General features: G+C 31.5%; 1 protein-coding gene across 4 annotated transcripts; it reads left to right on the top strand.

The window, feature by feature from the left end:
* Positions 1 to 11: 11 nt before the first annotated feature.
* LOC122505752 (odorant receptor 9a-like) lies at positions 12 to 14,855 on the top strand. 4 transcript variants are annotated; one of them, XM_043617562.1, is made up of 10 exons: positions 12 to 333; positions 3,790 to 4,031; positions 4,109 to 4,228; positions 4,330 to 4,450; positions 4,837 to 5,104; positions 9,112 to 9,225; positions 9,338 to 9,428; positions 13,662 to 13,798; positions 13,947 to 14,079; positions 14,396 to 14,855. In XM_043617562.1, the coding sequence occupies exons 2-10, from the start codon at positions 3,885 to 3,887 to the stop codon at positions 14,441 to 14,443; spliced, it is 1,179 nt and encodes a 392-aa protein (XP_043473497.1). In that variant the 5' UTR covers positions 12 to 333; positions 3,790 to 3,884; the 3' UTR covers positions 14,444 to 14,855. The 4 variants fall into 4 exon arrangements, with proteins under 4 accessions (XP_043473497.1, XP_043473498.1, XP_043473496.1 ...); XM_043617563.1 differs by lacking the exon at positions 12 to 333 and adding an exon at positions 468 to 596 and having other exon boundaries at positions 1,977 to 4,031; XM_043617561.1 differs by lacking the exon at positions 12 to 333 and having other exon boundaries at positions 506 to 4,031.
* Positions 14,856 to 16,117: the final 1,262 nt, after the last annotated feature.

Here is a 16,117-nt window from a genome sequence, read left to right as displayed (position 1 = left end):
TCATGCTTGAAAGCTACTAAATAGAAACAATTACCTTCAAATTATAAAATACTTTCTGAATTATTGATTATTCTCTCTTAGGTTTTCTTTTCTAAATGCAAATATTAAATAATAAAGTGCCTCCCTTAAGGAAGTTTTATTGGTCGATAACAGTTTCATATTTATTATTAATGTCTTTAGAAAATATATTTAAGTATAATTTTTTTAAGTATGATAATTATTTTCTAGTTGTATGACATAAATTTTTATTCTACTTCTAGAATCGTAAAAAAGTGATACGAAAATTGTAGTTGAACGTTTTACTGTAAATATTAAATTAGGAAAGATATTAAAGTAAATTTTCATGCGACCTTTTTAAATATATTTTAAGTTAAACTTTTGCATATAAATGAAAAAATTTTTTTGTAATATTCATTTTAAATATAAAAGAATTCAATTACATTTAAATTAGAATTTTTTTCACACATCTATTTTTAAAAATATAATTATAGATGAGTGAAAAAAATTTCTATTTAAGATATATTTAATGTCACTAATGTGAAATATCCAATATCAGTAATGTGCACATTAACCAAAACGAATACCTACGTTAAAATGTGAAAAGTTGATTTGATTTATTATTTTTTATTTATTTGTTTATACACCCGTCTTAAGCTTATCTAGCTTTACAAATGTTTACATACAATTCTCTTACAATATTTTCTATATACATTTCTTAATACTTATTACTAAATAAATTTTTTTGTATTCTACAAACTTAGCTGTTTGTGGAGACAAAAAAATCAATCTGCAGATATTGCAAGAGATACTGTGGATGACACAGGAAATTTTTTTTTCGTGTTAGGCTCAATTCCAGATCAATTTGTTTCTTATTCCCTTTGACCCGATCTTTCTATGGCTCCTTTAACCAAGCACGGCATTAAACACTATAGGCTACGGCATTCCCAGACAAGTTTCGATTCTATTGTGGAATTGTGTTGTAACAAGGCATTTGTTACTGGGATAATAGCGGGTTGTCTTTGACGGAAAAGTCAATGTGTTGGTTGGTATCTCTTTCTTAAATTTCCAAAGTTGATTTTGATTCTGGTTGCGGCTCACTGTATGTGATGAGAATTGACGAATTTCCACGATTGTTAGCGGCCAGGGATGAATTTATTTACAGGTGATTTACCGTCGTTAGAGTGACAAGGAAGGATTTATCAGATTTGAGTGACCTTAGGACAAGAATAGGAAAATCGGCGTCTCAGCTGACCCAGTGAACTATCAGCATTAATTTGAGATTATTCACTCGTTTACCGGCGCGTGCTGAATATTGTTCGTTCGCGACGCTTATTCGCTTCTAATTGTATTCTCTAGTGGTAAAATAAAGAAAAGGTGTTATTTAATTGTGCGTGTTGTTTGGATTATGTTAGCCTCTTCAACAGGGAAACTACATTTGGCGTCGCTGGCAAATCGTTTCTAATTTTCTCTCTATCTTAGCATCATCGGTCGTCTTGGCGGGAAGTTTCACACTTTGAGGAAGTAGTGTCTCGGTGTTATTGGTTAGTCGAGTTGTTTTTGGGTAAATAATCAAGGAAAGCGAATCAACGAACGGTTTAGATGCTTATATTAAAAATATTATTTTTAATTAAATTAACCGGTCGCAGTGTACATTTAATTACTTTATTTTAAACTCTCGTTTTTCTACTTGTTCAATAAATAATACTATGTCATATTGAGAATTCCTAATCTCTGTTTTATTCTCAACAATGATCCTTGTTTTTATGTTGCTCCTCCGACCTAAACCCCCTTAAGGCTGCATCCAATGAGCTTAAACAGAATATAATAAAATTAAGTACACATTCTTAATTATTATTGAAGAAGATTAGATAATGTGCATGTTGACGAGTGAGAGCACATAATTTTATTGTTCAATTTATTTGTTCATGTTAAGTGTTTCAGTTTAATGTTAATTATTTTGTGTTCTCGATTTGTAGAATAAGTTCCTTTAGTTAGACCTTTACATTTTCACGTTCGATTGTTATATTGTGACCCGTGGAGAGAGGGAGGGGCCTTTGAGCTCTAAGCATTGTATAGAGCGGCGCCCTCTTGCCTGGAGGGATCGGTGAGGCCGCCAAGCCCCCTCCACTTCCCCTGCTTTTAATCCTTGTCCCAGAAATTGATCGGCCATTACGGTCGTTAACAGTGCACATTACCGATTTTCTGGATTTTAACGGTGATATATGTATATGTTACCGGTTAAATCCGAAATTTAGTCAATTCGCGAAATGCCTAAACTTTTCAGGAATTATCCGAACTTCCTAGAGATTCATAGGCATTTCCCAAAATGACTAAGCATTTTGGGAAATTCACAAGTCGATTTAGACAAATTGGAAAGTTAAAGATAGACGGCCATGAATGGATGTAAACACACTGTTTACAAAATTTTTAATTAATTATGGAATTAATAAATAGGAGTGACAGAAATATATTCAGCAGTTGTTAGTAATAATTCGAGTAAGTATAAAATAATTGTACAAGAAGAATATGATAAAATCTTAAAAGATATGATGGAAGTAAATTCAAGTCGAAAAACTAGTCGCCACTAGTTTTTGGACCATTTAACTTAAATTTTGGCTACAGAAAGAGTATAGTTATCAGATATGGGGATTGAATTTTTGGTTTTCATAGAGTGTGAAACTCTCTTTCTTTAAGAAACTTTTGAATCTCCCTAACTGTACCCCAAACTACGCGGTGAGAATAGAGACAGGTGCTTCACATCTTGCTCTGTTAGTTCTCAAAAACACTCTTTCGTGGTTAAATAAAATTCTTTTAATGGAAAACTCTCGAATTCCAAAAAGGTGTTTAATGAGATTAATAAATCTGTCAAGAAAGAACCCGAAAAATAAGTTTAGTTGGATGACTCAGATAAAAACCAAGTTTTTTTTAGCCCTGCGGTCTTTCAGAACTTTGGGACAATTTAGGTCCTACTTCCACTTTTGTAAATTGCGATTTTGTTCTTAAGGAATTTTCTATTTATTTGAAAAATCATGACCTTGAAAGTCTAAAGCTATTGAAAAGCCTTGAAATCTTTCTGTTTCTTTCTTTGCATGAAGGTACTCAAAATTATTTAAAATTACGTTTGCCTATTTTCTATAAAAAAATGTATGCACAATTGAGACTGCTCAATCGTCATGTGACAAGAATTGTTTTTGACCGTAAAAAATTTGCCTTCTACCTTGATGCAACTTGCACCACTTATTATTTGGAGGAGGAATCTATATTCCATAATATTTTAATTTTATGTCCTGCCTGTACGCATCTATTTGCTCCTATTCTTAATAGTGAATCTAACAATTTACCTGATATGGATAAATGGTTAAATATTCTGTCATCATCGAAACCAATTTTAATTAAAAAGTTTGTCAATGTGTTTATTAAAGTTTTATCTGCTCGGATAACTGTTTATGTGTATCTCTATTTATCTTATTGTTATTGGCGTGACTTCCTTGTAATCACATATACATGTGTTGTAAGCAAGAGTAAATAAATAAATTGCATAATTAATTAAAAATTTTGTAAACAGTGTGTTTACATCAATTCATGGCCTATCTTCAACTTTCCAATTTGACTAAATCTACTTAAGTATTTCGCAAAATGCTTAGTCAATTCGGAAAATGCCTATTAATCTCTAGGTAGTTCGGACAATTCCTGAAAAGTTTAGACATTTCGCGAATTGCCTGAATTTCAGGGTTTTCCGGTAACACATATATAAAATAATTCTGATTTCAAATTTTATTAATTGGATAGAATAGATAGAATAGAATTTATTTATATTATAGAAGAAAATTCCGAGAAATTCTATAAGTGTTTACTTAGACAAGTAAGCATATTTTGTTCGCAATATGTCATCTTCATCTTTTGAGTCTAACATTAAATACATGAAGTTTATATTATTATCATGTGGATATTGGCCTTTTGTTTCATATAAAATTTTGAACATTCAATATGTAATACTTGGAATATTGAACACGAGCTGGACAGCATCTCTTGTAACTAGAATTGACTCAATTGTATTTATTTTCTTTTAAGATTTATACTCAAACATATTAATTCTTTTGAATAACAGGTAACCAACTTTTTGAAAAATTCGAATGACTTCACTCTTTTCATTGAAAATTTTACGTTTTTTGCTGTTGCAATATTAACATTAGTAACATTTATCAATCAATTATTAACCATGAAAAAAGTATGTATATGTATTAAACTTGGAAAATTTCTAGGACATTGACGGTATGTATATGAAACTTGTAAATAGTATGTCTATAATATGCTATGTATTAATTTCAGTTAAAAGTCATTTTATCAATAATAATAAATGATTTTGAACGTTCAAAAAGCTGTAAGAATTATTTTAATATAATGAAAAAATCTGTAAAAATGACAAAAATAGTGTCCACAGTATATGTGAGTAAGTATATAATATAACGGAATCCTTTTTATGAAATCAGTTAGGTAAGAAAAAGACACTCTTATGTCATGTTCCTTGGATAGAGAAAGTATGACAAGGGTGAGATTTTCTTTTGGTAAAAGAGGACAGAGAATGGGTATTGCAACATTTGAAAAATTCTAACTTAAAATTATTGTAATGTTGCAGTAATGTTGTTATGTCCGACTGAATAAACATTCCAGAAATATTACAAAATAATATTCAAAAAAGTTCTTTTTAAAGTTGCTTGAACATTTTTAAGTAATGTTGTTCAAATATTGCTTTGAATGATGTACAGAAATGATGTTCCCGTTTAGAAGACATTCATTTTAATTTGATGTTATATTAAATGGTATAATTATTTTTAGTCTATACAGGAATAGTATTGACAATGTACTTTAATGAAGCCTGGATTCATGCAATGATTACAAAAAATTTTTTAGCGGAAAATGAAACAAGAATACAGAAATATGCAATTGATGTAGATTATCATTTTTTCAATACATCTGAGCATTATATATTTACAACTGCTCATTTGTTCATTGGGGGATATTTTTCAATTGAGATTATTGTATGTGTTGATATGTTGCTCTTTTGTTTTGCTGAACACACTTGTGGACTGTACAAAATTTTAAAGTAAGAGAAAATTATATATATCTACCTATATTACAAAAAGATATCGCCGCCGCCGCTGTTTCAAGATTTTTTGACCTACAGGTCAAGAGTTGACCTGTAGTTTCTCCCCTTAAAATTTAGGTCAACTTTGAGGGCAGTTTTGACCTACGCATCAAAAATTGACAAAGAATTCCCGCTACCCTCAAAATTTAGGTTAATTTTGAGGGCAGTTTTGACCTAGACGTCAAAATTTGACAAAGAATTAACGCTACCCTCAAAAATTAGGTCAATTTTTAGGGCAGTTTTGACATAGACGTCAAAATTTCTCTTAAAATTTAGGTCAATTTTAAGGGCAGTTTGGACCTACACATCAAAATTTGACAGAGAATTCCCACTTCCCTTCAAAATTTAGGTCAATTTTGAGGGCAGTTTTGACCTACACGTCAAAGTTTGACAAAGAATTCCCGCTACCCTAAAAATTTAGGTCAATTTTGAGGGCAGTTTTGAACTAGACGTCAAAATTTGACAAACAATTTCTGCTACCCTCAAAATTTAGGTCAATTTTGAGGGCAGTTTTGACCTACGCATCAAAATTTGACAATGATTTCCACGCTACCCTAAAAAAAGGTCAATTTTGAGGGCAGTTTTGATATAGGCGTTAAAAATTCTCTTAAAATTTAAGTCAATTTTAAGGGCAGTTTGGACCTAGACGTCAAAATTTGACAAAGAATTCCCGCTACCCTCAAAATTTAGGTCAATTTTGAGGGCAGTTTTGACCTAGACGTCAAAATTTCTCTTAAAATTTAGGTCAATTTTAAGGGCAGTTTGGACCTAGACGTCACAATTTGACAGAAAATTCCCGCTTCCCTCAAAATTTAGGTCAATTTTGAGGGCAGTTTTGACCTACGCATCAAAATTTGACAATGATTTCCACGCTACCCTAAAAAAAGGTCAATTTTGAGGGCAGTTTTGATATAGACGTCAAAATTTGTCAAACAATTTCCGCGCGCAGTCTTAATGATGAGGTGAAGTTTGCCATCTGACCTAACAATGTAAGGTAATTTTAAAATTGTGTTTGCTCTTACACCTATCATCTTGACCTAATTTTGACGTTTTATTTTTACTCCCTCATTTAGTTACGTCATAATCTATGTGGAATTTGACTTTTATTTAACTACAACTTAAAAAGGGACAATAAAGGACAATAAACGTATCTATGATACGTCAAAATCTATGTAAAATTTGACGCCTTTTTAACCTATAGGTTAAAATGGGTTAAAATATATGTCAAAGTTTAATCTAATTTTTGACATATAGATAAAAAAGGTCCATAACGATTGTTACATTACGTCAAAGTCTATGTGTATTTTGTCATGTATTGTATGCAATTTATTAAGATGCATTGATATTAAGAAAAAATTACTTTAAATTTATAAAAATTTAAATAAATATAAAAATAGAGATAGGGGGTTGGCGCGCGAAGCGCGCAGGGGGGCGAAGCCCCCCTAGTATACATATATATATATATATATATAAAGCATTCTTTGTCAAATTTTACCCCCTATCTGTCCATTTTTAATTTCAACGAAAAAATCAAAAAAGGGCTTAAATTGAAGCTTGGAACCTCTACTTCTATTTGCATGGTGGCCTTTTTTAAAAATTCAAGATGCTGGACTTGTACGTCGCGTTAAAGCTGTCGAGGAGCATAAAAAAATTCTACTTTTTGCTAAAAAAATATGAATTTTAAAGTAAAAATAGTTTATTTTTGGCACAAAACATACCTCTTTATACGTACTTTATTTACCCTTATTGACATTTTCGAAATTTCAAAATGGCGGATTCAATATGGCCGAAAAAATATTAATTTTTGTCAATCTTTGCGAAACTTACTATTACGGAGTTACTTGGGTCTCTGATTAAGAATCTGAAGTCAGTTTTGCAAAATACAAAATGGCGGATCTAATATGGCGGACCTATTTTTCAAAAATCGTACTTTTCTGCTTGAAAGTTGTTACTCAGGGGTTTTTAACCCCTTGACTGTGGATGACGTGTATACACGTCATGAAAAAAACTGGCCCAAACAGTGGATGACGTGTATACACGTCATGGCCCAAACAAGAAAACATCTTAACGTATATTCGCAAAAATTCTTACCCAGGGGTTTTTGGGGTCGCTGATCACGATTCTGAAGTCATATTTTCAAAATACATAATTTTTCATCCAAAATGGCCGCTAAAAATTTTGAAAAATTTCAAAAGTGAATAAATTTTTTTAAAAATTCTTACTCGGGGGTTTTTGGGGTCGCTGATCACAATTCTAAAGTCAGATTTTCAAAATAAATAATTTTTCATCCAAAATGGCCGCCAAAAATTTTGAAAATCTTTTAAAGTAGATACATTCTTTTTAAAATTCTTACTCGGGGGTTTTTGGGGTCGCTGATCACGATTCTGAAGTCATATTTTTAAAATAAATAATTTTTCATACAAAATGTCTGCCAAAAATTTTGAAAAATTTCAAAAGTGGATAAATTTTTTTAAAAATTCTTACTATTTCAACTTTGAAAAACTAATAACAGATGCGTAATCAGCGACTACGAAAACCCCCGAGTAACGAATTTTAAGCGAATCTAATGAATTTTTCAAAATTGTGTCTGCCATTTTGGATCCGCCATTTTGAATTTTAAAAAACTAATGTCAGATTCGTAATCAGCGACCACGAAAACCTCCTAGTAACGAATTTTAAGCGAATCCAATGAATTTTTTAATATCGTGTCCGCCATATTGGATCCGCCATTTTGAATTTTTGAAAATTAACACCGGAATCGTAATCAGCGACCCCAAAAACCCCTTAGTACATAGTGTTATGAAAATTTATTCACAAGAAGGTCTTACACATTTTGGGACCATTTTGTTATATTTTAGCTGCACACTGAAGGGGTTAAGGTCGCTGATTACGAATCTGAAGTCATTTTATGCAAAATTCAAAATGGCGGATCCAATATGTCCGAAAAATATAAATATTTGTCAATTTTTGCGAAACTTACTATTAAGGGGTTATTTGGGTCGGTGATTACGAATCTGCAGTCAGTTTTGCAAAAAAGAAAATGGCGGATCCAATATGGCAGATCCATTTTTTAAAAATCGTCCTTCTTGCTTGAAACCATTTACGCTCTGTTTTTATTAATTGCACTTGATATTTAGTTATTCTTATTAGTACAGTAGGATCTTTGAATAGTGCAGTTCTGAACAGTGCAGTCATTAGTGAGTTGAGTAGACAAGGGGTTTCGGGGGGCAAAGGGAAAGGGAATTTGTGACGTCAAATACAGTGCCGTCGCTCATTTGATTATTTAGTATAATTTAATGGTGCCCGGTATTTAGTAGTGGGGGGACCCTTAATTTTCTTGACACGGACCTGAATATTTTAGTTTTTGCTTGCTTCGAACAGTGCTCAATATTCCCGACGACTGCACTATTGAAATATCCTACTTTACTTCAGAAACAAGTTTCAAGCAGAAAAGTACGATTTTGGATAAATAGGTCCGCCATATTAGATCCGCCATTTTGTATTATGCAAAACTGACTTCAGATTCTTAATCAGAGACCCAAGTAACTCCGTAATAGTAAGTTTCGCAAAGATTGACAAAAATTAATATTTTTTCGGCCATATTGAATCCGCCATTTTGAAATTTCGAAAATGTCAATAAGGGTAAATAAAGTACGTATAAAGAGGTATGTTTTGTGCCAAAAATAAACTATTTTTACTTTAAAATTCATATTTTTTTAGCAAAAAGTAGCATTTTTTTATGCTCCTCGACAGCTTTAACGCGACGTACAAGTCCACCATCTTGAATTTTTAAAAAAGGCCACCATGCAAATAGAAGTAGAGGTTCCAAGCTTTAATTTAAGCCCTTTTTTGATTTTTTCGTTGAAATTAAAAATGGACAGATTGTGTGTGTGTGTGTGTATATATATGTATCGTGCTCTTTTAATAAATTAATTTTCATTCATAGACATTTTCTCATTAAATAGATATAAATTATCAAGAATTAATTACAATGAAGAAACTAATAAAATTCTTGACGATATCAATAAAATAAATGAAAATATTACTACTTGTATAAAAGACTACTATCATGTGCTTGAGTTTGTACACAATTTATCTATTATTATTTATATTTATCTTTAAATTAAAAGCAACATAACATTTATTAAAAGAATTGAAAATATTTATTAAATTTTATCATTAATTTTATAGGTTTCTCAATAAAGTTAATGACTATTTTTCGACGTATTTATTCCTATTGTTTTCAATAGTATTATTATTAACAACCTTTTATGCTTCATTGGTAAGTTTTTTTTATATACATTCTTAAATATTTCAGTCATTGGAAACAAAAGGCAGGTAATTTTAACCCGTCAGCAGTCGCGCCTTTTTTAGTGTCTCACGTGCACTCTAAGAGCGCCCTATAGGTCGAGTAGTGTTGCGTGAGACTTTTTCTCACGGCGCAACCGCTGACGGATTAATCGTTTGCGGCAGACAAACTTTTCCTTAAATCGACCGAACGTGTTCACATTTTTAGACATTCAGCTTTTTTTCAATTGAAAAATCGATTAAAAGTCAATAACAATATTATTATATAATATGAAAATGGGAGAAGAGTCGAAAAAGGAATTAGAAAATATGAAGAAACGAAGAAAGAATTGAAAGAGAAGGAAAAAGAAAATGTATGGAAAAAATTGAGTAGCTTAGAGAAGGGTGTTAGAGAGAAAGTGTTAGAAAGGAAGGAAGGAAGAGGTGGGAAGGATTGAGGAAAGGTTGGAAGATTTAATGGGAATGGAAAAAAGAATTAAAAATTTAGAGGAAAGAGAAGATTTGGAAGACACAGAAGGAATAAAAGAATTAAATACAGAGGTAAGAGAAATAAGTTACCAACTGGAATATATGAAAAGAGAAAAAAAGAGGAAAAATATAGTAATAAAAGGAATAAAGGTGGAAAGAAAAAATGTGAGAAAGAGGATAGAGAAGGTATTGGACGACATGGGGTGAAAATAAATATTAGAGAAGTGAAAGCAGTAGGAGGGGAAGATGAGGAGGGTAAGGTAAGAATGTGGTTGGTGGAACTAGGAAGCGAAGAAAAGCATGAAGTGATGAGGACAAAGAGTAAATTAAGGGGGTCAGAAGTGAGAATAGAGGATGATAAAACAAGGAGGGTAAGAACCCTCCTATCTATTAATAGATTGCTGTTAGAGAAGGCATTGAAAGAAAAAAAAGAAGGCAATATAGTAAACTGGGAAAGGAAGCGCTTATGGATTAAGGTAACAAAATGGATTGTTAAAGAAGAGGCAGAAGAGGTGGTGAAAGAAAGATAGGAGAGGGGGTCTAGCAAGGGTTATCGGGAATGAGAGGTGAGTGGGGAAGAGAAGCCGATAGTATTAAATTAAGTTTTTGGATTATTCCGGGCTTGAGTAATAAGAAGGAGGGTTTTTGGAGGGATCTGGGAAAATGGGATATAATAATTATGAGCGAAACTTGGGTAGAAGGGAAAAACTGGGAAGGGATAAAGAGAAAGTTACCGAAAGGTTATAAATTGAAGATACAAGAAGCTAAAAGAGATCACTTAAGGGGTAGGAGCTCTGGGGGATGATCTCAGGGGTAAAGGAGAACATCAAGAAGATAAGTGGAGATGAATGGATGGGACAAGATTGTATGGTCAGGAAAATCTGAATAGGAAAACAAAATTTAAACGTGGTGGGGATATATAGAAGAAGGGGGGACACTAAGGGTTGGAGAATAGTGGAGGAATGGATAGAGAAGAGTATAGATGAGTTAACAATAATAGGGGGTGATTTTAATGCATGGACGGGAGAATTGAGTGGGGGATGTTAGAACGGTGAGGAGGAAAGGTATCAAAGAAAATCAAAACATAAAGAAGTGGACAAAGATGGAAGAAAAATGTTAAGTATAATAGGAGAAGGAGGTTTTTCTATTTGTAATGGGTGTACGAGAGGAGATATGGATTGGGAAATAACATTTGTAGGAAGTGGTCAGACCGCGATCGACTACGTTATAGCGGACGAAAAAACTAAAGAATTAATAAGTAGGTTGCAAGTAGGAAACGAATCAGACTCATGTCACTTCCTACTGATAGTATAAATTGAAGGCCAGAAGAAAAGAATGGAAAAACAGGGCGGGAAATAACCAAGAGAGATAAAATGGGAAAATGGGACTAACAGAGATTGATGGAGTTTGAAAAGAGACTTAAAGAGAAGATTGGTGAGTTACAGGAGAAAGGAGGAGTAAACTATCGATGGGGAAGTTTAAAAAGGATAATTGGTGAAGTGAAGAAGAAAATGGAAAATGAGAAGAAGGAAAAGCTAAAAGCAAAAGGGGATGGTGGGATAGAGAATGTGAGGGAAGTAGGGAAAAGCTAAGAGTATATAAAGAAATGGAGAAGATGTAAAATATGGAAAAAAAGAGTACAATTGAAGGCATAAGAAACAGGGAAAATTGATCAGAAGGAAAAGAGAGGAAGGAAGAGAGAGAGAGAGATACCTGAAGAAGGTGGAGAAGGCAATAGAAGAGGGGAGGGAATGGGATGTAATTAAGAGAGAAATGAAAAGGGAAAAAGAGATTAATAAAGATATCAGGATGGAGGATTGGACGAATTACTTTAAAGGATTAAGTGGAGGAATGGAGCGTTAAATAAAAGGAGAGGGGATCTACATTTCTACTCTTGATGTAGAGGTGGAACAGTTAGAAATAAGCAGGGAGGAAGAGAGAGGGTTTGAAATACTGGGGAGAAATGGTGAGAGAAGAGATGTGGAAGATAGAGAATTTGGTGTGGAATAGGGAAGGATGGCCGGAAACGTGGAAAACGGGATTGATATCACCGATTATAAAAAGGGAGATAAAAGAAGGATAAAAGACTATAAGGGAGGTGACGTTGATGCCAGTTGGTTATAAGGTGTATGCAGAGGTCATAAGAAGGAGGTTGGAGGAGAAAGTAGAGGAGCTGGGCTGCATACCGCATAACCAAACTGGCTTTAGAAGGGAAGTGGGAACGATGGACAAAATATTTGTCCTGAATTATTTAGTAAATAGAAATTTGGGGAGGATTAACGGTAAAATTGTGACAACGTTTGTGGAACTGAAAGGGGCGTTACGGGAAGAAGGAATTGAGGATGGGTTGGTGGAAACAATAAAGGAGCTGTATGAGGACACTAAGGGGAGAGTAGAAATCGGGGATAAAAGGGGGGAGGAATTTTTGTTGGGTAGAGGGTTGAGTCAGGGCTGCCCCCTGAGTACATTATTGTTTAATATGTTGATAGCGGATCTGGAGGAGAGAATGAGGAAAAGAGGGAAGGGTGGGGTTATATTGAAGAATGGAAGAATATATAGTTTAGCATATGCGGATGATGTGGTATTGATGTCTGAGGATGAAAGTGGAATGAAACTGTTAATGAAAGAATTTGAGAAATATGTGAGAGAAAAAGATCTAAGTATGAATGTGGAGAAAACGAAGGTGCTTAGGTTTAGGAAGAAGAAAGATAATGATGAGGTGGAATGAAAAATGAATGGAAGGATGGTGGAGGAGGTGAACGAGTTTTGCTATTTAGGGTATTGGTTTATGAGTAATGGAAAGCAAGATCTGAATGTGATGAAGAGGGTGGAAAAGGGGGGTAAAGCATTAGTGTGGTCGATAGTGAGCTATTGAGTGGAAGTGTGGGGATAGAGTGAGATTGGTAAGTTGGAAAGTATGCATAAGAGATATTTAAGATGGACGATAGGCGTGGACTGGAATCGCCCAGGGTACGTGTTGAGGGAGGAATTGGGTAGGGAGAAAATGGTAATAAAACAGAGGAGGAGGGTGAAAAGTTTGAGGAAAAGCTAGAGCAAGTAAGAGGAAGTAAAGTCGCACAGATATGTTGGGAGTCAGTTAAAGAGGGTGAGAGAGGATGCAAAAGATAAGAAAAAGAAAGGAAAAAGCGTTGCAGGAAGGTAGAAATTATATGGGAAAAGGAAAAGATTTGTCAGAGGCGTGGAGTAGGTAGGATTCGGAGGAAAGGTGGAAACAGATTTCAGAGTCCAGGTACAATAATAAGTGGTATTGGGTAGTAAAAGGTGAGGGAACACATAAATATTTGAGGAGAAGAATGAAGAGTGAAAGGTGGGGTAGGATTTGTAGATTTAGAATGGGGGAAGGAATGATAGAACGTAAATATTGGAAAATGGGCAAGGTGAAAGATGGATGAATGGTTTGGAATGTTTGAGAGAAAAGAAGAAAGAGGGTTTATTGTAATATCGTAAACGTAGGGAGGGAAGTAAAGTAATATGAAGATGACAAAAAGAGCATAATGGAACTGTAAACGGAAGCCCTGACACTGGCACTGGTTGAAAATAGGTTTAAGCTTAGATTGTAAATTTAGGTAAGGATGTATGGTTAGATATTAAGTTGCGTTAGAGTGTAACGTAAATTGATAAGTAGATTTAAGTATTATGTATTTGTTGAGCCTCGAACCCAGTACATATACAGGGAAAGTAAATAAAGTTATTATTATTATATAATATTTACTTGCAGATTGTTCTTAATCTAGATAATACAGAGCTCCTAATAAGAGGAGGACTAACAATTATAGCACAGCTTGTACACCTTTTTTTTAATTGCTTAAGTGGACAAATGATTCTAAATGAATCTGAGACAATAAACAATTACATGTAAGTTACGTCAATTTTACAAAATGATTATACAAAGCCTGCAAAAAAAAATTTGACATACTAAAGATATTCAAACCCTAGGATATTCAGAAATATTCTCTGTAATTTTTGTTACTTGTTACTTTTAATGTAATTAATTTTTTATTAGTTATTACTGCGATTGGAATAATAAACCACCTAAGATGCAAAGAAATATTTGGTTTTTAATGTTATCAGCGAAAAAAGAAACTCCTATAAATGTTGGTAAAAATTTTATCCTGTCATTTGAATTTTATGCAAGCGTAAGTAATATTTTAGTTAATGATATTTATATTATAAATAATTAATTTTGAATTTTCCCAGAATTTTGCACGAAACAATTATCAACTCATTAAAAATAAATAAATAAATAAATAATAAATAAATAATTAAATTACCAAGATATTATAACTTTGTAAATTAATAACAAATTATTATTAACAAAACATTTTAACAATCATTTTTTTATAGTCAAAAAGTATATTTATTTCGTTAGGCAAAAAAAAAATTTTAGAACTTATTGTTTTTCTTTTGATTGTGGGAAATAATTACAAAATAAAAAATTGTTTTTTATTTCAGATTATGAAAACAATGTTTTCTTATTTAAATATTCTAAATTCTCGATAATTACTAAATTGCATTAGTCAAAATGAATGTAAAATGTTACGAAATATTAATTATTTTTATTCTGCACTGTTAAAAAATTGTATTTTATCTAAAAATAATGCAATAAAATTTATAATTATGACAATTTAATCATAAGAAAGTAGTTTTATTTATTTTACAATGTCATTAAATTTTACAATTACAAGTAATTATTGGATTTATTATAAGTTACAGAAATATCTTACTTTTCAATGGAACCATAACATCCTATTATGGAACACTCAAATAAATACCACCAAAAGTTTTCTAAAACTGACTGCAGCTTTCGGAAATTTTTATTTGCAAATCTCGTGAAACTTGAAGTAATTCTTCAAAGGTTTCAGTCGAGTTAATTTTAACTTTTAGAAAATTTTCGATGTTATGTTCGAGCAAATTAAAAAAAAAAATTCATTAGAGAATATTTTTGTCAATAGCAGACTTCGCACTCGATAATTAATTTTAAAAAAGTAACAAATAGTAAGCTTCAAACTAAAAAAAAGTAGCTGTCGAAAAAATAAACTTGACTACCAAAAAAACTCGTTTTAGATACTTCACAAAACTGACCAAAAATCCATTTTATATTTTATTTTCTTGACATTTTCCTAACATCATAAATATTTACTTATTTCTCATTCTGCTAATAAATTGAATTCCTGCGTAAAGAATTTTATTATTCATGAAAAAATTTAAATATTTATAAAATTAATTTAATTCTTGCGAAAAATTTTATAAACATTTTTAGATAATTGATTTCTTTCGACTAATTTTATGCAAATTTTAATCTGAATAATTGAATTTATGAGAAATTTTTTATTATTCATGGAAAGAATTCAATTCTTACGAAAATTTTTACAAAAAATTTTTTAAATAATTGAATTCTGTTTGGAAATTTTCTGAAAATAGTAAATATTGAAAATCATTGAATTGCGAAAAGTTTTTGAATATAATTATACTTTACGAAGAAATCTATTAAAATTATTGACAATAATAAAAGGTATGTGTGGTGTTTTATCAACTTTTTTTTAAATAATTGAATTCTTGGACAGAATTTTATTAAAATTTAAAAGAATAAGAATAAGAACATTGTTTTAAATAATTAATTTTTTAAAAATATAATAAATATTATGAAAATTTTATTTTAAATAATTGATTTCTTGTGAAGGACTTTGTTTGTGAAAATAATTAAATTTTTTTGACTATTTGAAAAGAATTGAATTCGTGAATAGAATTTTATCAAAAAATTTTTTCAAAAATTAAATTACAAGAAAAAATGTTATTATTAATGAAAGTATTTGAATTATTGTGAAGAATTGTATACAAATTTTGTAAAATAATTGATATTTTCGAAAATTTTTTTTTTGAAAATGCTTTTCGAAATTAATTGAATTCTTCTGGAAATTTTTTATTTATGAAAATAATTGAATTTTGGGTGAATTTATCAATTTTTTTTGCTAAATTTTATGAGAAGTCTAGATATTGAAGATAATTTTTTTTATTTTTTTTTTTTATTTCTAGTATATTAGCGAATAAAGTAGGGGAAATTATCGAAAAACAGAAATAGCTTTTAGTGACTGAAATCTAAAGAAAAAGTACCCAAATAGTAGCATAACTTAAAAAAAAGTAGTAAATAGTAGTTTTTAGTAGAAGAGTGCGAAG

This window comes from Leptopilina heterotoma, unplaced genomic scaffold (assembly GCF_015476425.1).
Source record: "Leptopilina heterotoma isolate Lh14 unplaced genomic scaffold, ASM1547642v1 Lhet_369, whole genome shotgun sequence".
Classification (NCBI taxonomy): Eukaryota; Metazoa; Arthropoda; class Insecta; order Hymenoptera; family Figitidae; genus Leptopilina; species Leptopilina heterotoma.
The sequence above is the reverse complement of the archived record's forward strand: the minus strand, read 5'-3'. Positions and strand labels throughout refer to the sequence as shown.

Coding starts and splice junctions, on each gene's coding strand:
- LOC122505752 (XM_043617562.1), top strand. CDS start 3,885: ATGTCATCTTCATCTTTTGAGTCTAACATTAAATACATGAAGTTTATA. Junction 13,799..13,946: donor GAGACAATAAACAATTACAT/GTAAGTTACGTC, acceptor ATTTTTTATTAG/TTATTACTGCGATTGGAATA. Junction 14,080..14,395: donor CATTTGAATTTTATGCAAGC/GTAAGTAATATT, acceptor TTTTTATTTCAG/ATTATGAAAACAATGTTTTC.